The 6,587-nt window shown below is 34.0% G+C and overlaps 1 protein-coding gene across 1 annotated transcript; it reads left to right on the top strand.

Moving 5' to 3' along the window:
* Nucleotides 1-1,318: 1,318 nt before the first annotated feature.
* LOC115991246 (G-type lectin S-receptor-like serine/threonine-protein kinase At1g11330) lies at nucleotides 1,319-6,135 on the top strand. Its single transcript, XM_031114972.1, has 7 exons — nucleotides 1,319-2,603; nucleotides 4,340-4,442; nucleotides 4,530-4,719; nucleotides 4,796-5,006; nucleotides 5,239-5,476; nucleotides 5,563-5,713; nucleotides 5,827-6,135. Exons 1-7 carry the CDS (start codon nucleotides 1,319-1,321, stop codon nucleotides 6,133-6,135), a joined length of 2,487 nt encoding a protein of 828 aa, XP_030970832.1.
* The last annotated feature ends 452 nt before the right edge of the window (nucleotides 6,136-6,587 follow it).

The raw sequence follows: 6,587 nt of genomic DNA, 5'->3' as shown, positions 1-6,587 counted from the left end.
CCGTCAGGCACAATGCTTTTGCTTTCAGGAAGAAGAGGAACTTGACCCTCTTCGATGTGGTGATTTATTCATAAACGAGAGATTGACATCCGGAGATAGCCAAAAGGCCTTTTATTTATTTGTTTATTATTTTTATTATTTTACTTCATCTTTACGGAGCCATAACTTGAAGTTAGCAAACAATTTTGTTATTAGTTACTTGCGACTATTCTAACCTCTAGCTCTATTGCTTAACTATTAAGGTTTTTATTTATTTAATTAATTATATAGTTTTGTTTTTTATACGTGTATTTGTTATTGGGCAAGGACAAAATTTTTATGTTAAATTTTTTTTAAAGAGCCAAGTTATTTGTTTTTGGTAAAATTGATTGATTGAGTTTAATTGTTTTTAAGCTATTATTGTTAATTTTTTTTGTCGAGTTAATTTTTTTAGGTTTGTATATTTTGTTTTAGATTTTCGGTTTATAAATTTTTTTATGCCCTTTAAAATGAGGAAAATGCTAAAGTTACAAATGAGTCTATATGCAAATTAATAAGAATTTACTATTTTAATAGTTTTTAAAATATTGTAGACAAGTTTGTGGCTATAATATTATTTTTAAAAAAATCAATTATATTGTTAAGAGGGGGGCAAAGTATAATTTTATAGAACATAATTACTAAATTTATACCTATATATATTATATATTCTAATATTTTTTTACAAAACAATTAGGGAGCCACTGCCCCCATGGTCAAAGTCTCCCTCCATCCTTCCCTTATTCGACACGCACAAGAAAGAGACGAGGACTAATTGGATTGGTGTGTCTCTGTTTTCTCTCCTTTTGTCAAGGCCACGAGGGAGCTTGTCTCCCCTCAACAGCTAAGATACGTCAACTATTGAAAAAAAATGTTTGGAACAGTGTGTAAACACAAGAAAGTCCAGGTTTTTTATTCGAGTAATATTTATTACGTACATTATATTACATAAGAAAAATAAATAAACAACTGAAACACTTTATATTGTTTTTTTGACTTTTTCATGTGTAAACGAAAACACAGAAATAGAAAGCAATAACCGGCCAATGAATTGAAAATTTTGATTCTTAAAAACCAGAATCTTTGTACAATATACATGGGAAAAGAAGCAATGACTACTATTGTTGTGGGTCAAATATCTAACATGCACAAAACATAATTTATTAATTTTTAAAGAACACCCCCACCTACCCACCATGTGCGACCCGTAGCCATCTATAAACAATGGTTTGAATATATTGGAGTATCAGTATATGTGTATCCCCACAAAACCGCTCAAACAAGAAGCATTGAACAAGTTATGGGACTTGTTCGAAATACAAGCATACCAGTTCTTCTAGTCTTGCTATGTTGCTTTTGTTTAGAATCTGACTCTGCTGGAGACACCATTACATCTTTTGAAGCCATCAAAGACTCTGACTACATAATCTCCAATGGGAATGCTTTCAAACTGGGATTCTTCAGCCCGGTAAATTCTACCAATCGCTACCTCGGAATATGGTATAATAAAAAATCTGATTTACCTGCCCAATGGGTAGCTAACAGAGATAAACCGCTCAAGGATTCTTCTGGGGTTCTTACCATATCTGAGGACGGCAATCTTGCAATCCTAAATGGACAAAAGGAGATTCTTTGGTCATCAAATGTTACAAACTCTGTTGTCAATTCGAGTGCCCAGCTTTTAGATTCGGGGAACTTAGTCTTGCGAGAAAACACTACAGGGACAATCATATGGGAGAGTAACCAACATCCTACTGATACACTCTTCGAAAAGGTGAAATACAGTGGTAATGGAAAAACGGGTGAGAAACTGCAGTTGACATCATGGAAAAGCCCTTCTGATCCATCCTTTGGAAACTTCTCGTCTGGTATTCAACATCGAAGTTTCTTTCAAGTATTCATTTGGAAAGATGGTAGCCCCCTTTGGCGCAGTGGTCCATGGAACACTCGGATCTTTATTGAAATACCAAAAGATAATTCTGGATTTAATAACGGATTTAGTCTATTCGTAGATAATCAAGATGGAACAATTTCTCTAAGTTTTTCTTATGAGGCCGATAATTTGTTTCAATATGTCCTGACTACGGAAGGAAATATGGTTGAAAGATATTGGGATAATGAGAAGGACGATTGGAGGATCGTTTGGAATGCTCTGAACAGTGAGTGTGATCATTATGGTACCTGTGGGGCATTTGGAAGCTGTACTTCATGGACTTCACCAATTTGCAGCTGTTTACCAGGGTTTGAGCCAAAGAACACAGAAGAATGGAATAGAGGAAATTGGACTAGTGGATGTTCGAGGAGGACACCCTTGCAGTGTGAGAGGGTGAACACTAATGGCGGTGAAGCCAGCAAAATGGATGGATTTTTGAAACTGAAGATGATGAAGGTGCCAGACCTGGCAGATTCATCACCTGCTCTTGAAGACAATTGCAGACAGCAGTGTTTAAAGAATTGTTCTTGTATAGCTTATGCATATGATATTGGCGCTGGTTGTATGTCATGGACTAGAAACTTAATTGACATACAGAAATTCTCCAGTGGCGGAGTTGATCTTTACATTCGTGTTGCCTATTCAGAACTTGGTGAGTTGTTATCTTTCAAAATTTATCTTATGCTTTAAATCATGGACAATTACTAGTGATTACTCAAATCACAATATTCTACACACAAGTCACAATTTACAAGAAAATTGTGATTTGTGTGTACTATGTGTACACTAGTATGTGTGTAATAAACACTACTCTTAAATCATTCACCACCGCAGGGAAGGAGCCACTTTAATCCTAAAGGGGCTATGACCCTCCTAGCCCAACAGGTCTCCTTAATTCTTTTACTATATGTAATAAACAATTTCATAAACTAAGAGGAAGAAGCACAAGAAATAAAGTTAAGAGGATAATGCCTTTCATTATACAGACCAACTCTGTCATAAATTAGCAAAATACATATGTCCTCAAGGGGACTATGAAAAACTACAAAATCGTGGCTGAAGTCGAACCTTTCCTTGCCACGCTATCAGCACATTGATTTTGCTTTCTGAAAGCAATGCCACATCTTCAGACTCGGTATATGGCTGAGGAGAGTCGTGCAATCTATAATAAAAGTTGAATGCTGTAAGTTATGATTTGGATTAGTAACCCAATTAAAATAAAATAATTTTTTAAAAATATATTTTTTGTAAATGCTTTTCTTTTTCGGGCTTTTGTCTTTTATGCAGTTAACAATCTTTAGTAAACAACAAAAAAAAAAATATTTCTTCATTAGTAGAAATTAAGGACAAACTAAGTAATAACAAAAAAAAAAATATTTCTTCATTAGTAGAAATTAAGGACAAACTAAGTAATAAGAGACTAAGGGTCTTGAAACAGAATTACACTTATATTTTTATTTTAACTTAGTTACTTGATTTTATATGTGCATGTATGGGTCATGTTTGTGAATGTATTTCCCTTTTTCTTGTTTCTAAAATTTTGATGGGATGGTAGTAGATCTGAAGTACACATTTTTCCTTTTTAAAATTGTTCATCATTTCTTTTTGAATAGTTTAAAATGGTCAATAAAGATTAAAAGCTCAACAATTTATCAATTTGTGTATAGAGTAATTGTACTTATATTTACTCTTTTTGTTTCTTCTATAACTACAAGATGGGCATTTTAGTCATAAACATCATCAAAAATAGAAGTTTCACAACAAAAAGGAAGATGATTTTTTGGATGACTTTTTGATTTTGTACATTTAAAGTAAAATTATTGTGAATTTACTATATAATCAATCATAGTATTTTTAGTCTTTAATCTTTGTATATCATCAAAGCTCAACAGATCAAGCCACACCGTCAAGAACTGGCATTCGATCAAACAACCTGTGATCAAAAGACTGTCAAAAACTCAAGTTCGGTCGATTGAGCAGTGATTGAAGGGCCATTGATATCTTCAATAACTGTCTTCTTTGAGCTGCATCTTGAACACACAATCTTGAACATTTGACAAACATTACAGACTCAACTAAGATTACAATATCATGGAATTTGCTAAACTAAAATCTAACAATCTTCCTTCTTAACAATTCTGAGCCAAAATCCAATTTAACACAATCTAACTAAAACAAAATATGACTTGTATAATATGGACACTACGGAGAAACCACAGACAGAGCTAGGACTGACTGATTAACTTAGTCTTTCAATTTCAACCAACTCCCATTACCCCCCAGCTCTCCATGATAAGGAAATCATTGTTAGAAGACTATTAATTCAACACTGTTTTGCCATCTGTTTTGTTAGAATAATTGTTACACTTTTTTTCCCCTGATTTACAGATAAAGCGGGAGATATGAAAAGTCACAATCACAGTGATCATAGGAACATTTTTCATTTCTGTCTGCACTTATTTTCTGTGGAGGTGGATGACAAAACAAAAAGGTAATTTTCCAACTTAAATTATCACGGTGGGCCCGGAAATGTTGCTATATACTACACTACTTACTACTATTAATGTAAATTAGCAAGGAAAACGAAAGCAGAGGAGATCTTATTGTTCAACAAAGGGAAAGCACGTCAAAAATATCATAATGACAACCTGAACCAAGTCAGAGTCCAAGAGCTACCACTATTCAATTTTGAGAAGCTGGCGAGTGCAACAAACAACTTCCATCTATCTAATAAGCTTGGGCAGGGTGGATTTGGTCCCGTATATAGGGTAATGGTTGTTCTACTAGAGGTTTCTTGTCTAATAATTTGAATAGCTAATTAATCATTTTGATGTTTGTATATAGGGAAAATTGTCCGATGGACAAGAAATTGCAGTAAAAAGACTTTCTAAAGCCTCCGGACAAGGGTTACAAGAATTTATGAATGAGGTGATAGTAATTTGTAAACTCCAACATCGGAATCTTGTTAGACTCCTTGGTTGTTGTGTTGAAGGAGATGAAAAGATGTTGATTTATGAATACATGCCGAACAAAAGCCTGGATGCATTCCTCTTCGGTTAGTTCATTTTGATGCCCTCTATTATAAAACAAATACGTTACATTTTTACATTTTCTGCATATAAATATTGTTAGTGTATTTCGAGATAACGAAACAATAGTCTTTGTTTTGATATGTCAATTGAACAGACTTTTCCAATTCTCTTATGACTTCACTATATGAACTTCTTTTGCAAACTTTGTGTTCATTCACCTTGTGAGTTTTTCTCTCTTTTGTTCAAACTCAATAGACCCAAACAAACAAAAATTGCTAGATTGGAGAAAACGGTTCAACATTATTGAAGGAATTGGTCGAGGTCTGCTCTACCTTCATAGGGATTCTAGATTAAGGATTATACATAGAGATCTAAAGGCAAGTAATATCTTGTTGGATAAAGAGCTAAATCCAAAAATATCAGATTTTGGTTTGGCTCGGATTTTTGGAGGAAATGAAGACCAGGCCAATACTAATAGGGTTGTTGGAACTTAGTAAGTACCTTTTTATTTTTCACCAATTCAATTAGATGTCTATTTGAGATGACAAGATTTTGATATTTTTTGTTGTGAAAATTTAGTGGCTATATGTCTCCTGAATATGCAATGGAAGGACGATTTTCAGAAAAATCAGATGTCTTCAGCTTTGGAGTGTTGTTACTAGAGATAGTTAGTGGAAGAAGAAACACAAGCTTTCATCATGATGAGCAATGCATGGGCCTTTTAGGATTTGTAAGTCTTCCTTCTCTCATTTCCCTGTTTCTTGAAAACCTCCAATGTTTCTTTCTTGTGTGTTTTTGTATTGAAGCTAAGAATTGCAATCTTGTTTTTATGTTATTTTCCAGGCATGGAAATTGTGGAATGTAGACAACATTGTAGCCTTAATAGACCCAATGATATCTGAACCTTGTTTGAAAATAGAGATTTTGAGATGCATACATGTCGGATTGTTGTGTGTGCAAGATTTTGCCAAAGAGAGGCCGACTATATCTGCTGTTATTTCCATGCTTAAAAGTGAGATTGTTGATCTTCCTCGTCCAAAGCAGCCTGCATTTACTGAAAGGGAGATTGCTTTGTGTACAGAGTCCTCTCAAAGCAGCCAAAGTAAATGCTCTATTAACAATGTTACTGTCACAGTGGTTGAAGGTCGATAGGTAGCGTGTGTTCTTGAGATAATCATATTGTGGTTATATTTATGTTCATTTGTACACTTTGATAAGAATCTTAAAACATGTGTCGATATTCATCAAACTGAACGAATATTCAAAACCGTCAATACAAATAATATACATATTATTTTTATGATAAGAGAAGCTAAAGAATTTAGGGGAGTTTTATTTCTTGCATAATTTAAGTGAAGGGTCATTTTATACAAATGATATACACCGTGGCTATAGCTGGAAAAAACGCAATGCGTCTCAATCTCATTCTTGAATTTTACAACTAAAGCATCAACTTCAAACCACCTATAGAGGACATCTCTCTATTACCGAATTTGTTGACAAAACAGATCGACTCAATTGCTGACAACTTTGCATTAGCAGGAAAGCCAGTTGACAAACATTTAAATTGAGGGATTTAATGTTGATTCCACACCAAGAACTCC

This window comes from Quercus lobata, chromosome 5 (assembly GCF_001633185.2).
Source record: "Quercus lobata isolate SW786 chromosome 5, ValleyOak3.0 Primary Assembly, whole genome shotgun sequence".
In the NCBI taxonomy this organism is placed as follows: domain Eukaryota; kingdom Viridiplantae; phylum Streptophyta; class Magnoliopsida; order Fagales; family Fagaceae; genus Quercus; species Quercus lobata.
The sequence above is the reverse complement of the archived record's forward strand: the minus strand, read 5'-3'. Positions and strand labels throughout refer to the sequence as shown.

Bases quoted from the DNA above. Each gene is read 5' to 3' on its own strand.
- LOC115991246 (XM_031114972.1), top strand. From the start codon at position 1,319: ATGGGACTTGTTCGAAATACAAGCATACCAGTTCTTCTAGTCTTGCTA. The intron at 4,720-4,795 runs GTAATGGTTGTT...GTTTGTATATAG, and splicing joins GATTTGGTCCCGTATATAGG to GGAAAATTGTCCGATGGACA. The intron at 5,714-5,826 runs GTAAGTCTTCCT...GTTATTTTCCAG, and splicing joins GCATGGGCCTTTTAGGATTT to GCATGGAAATTGTGGAATGT.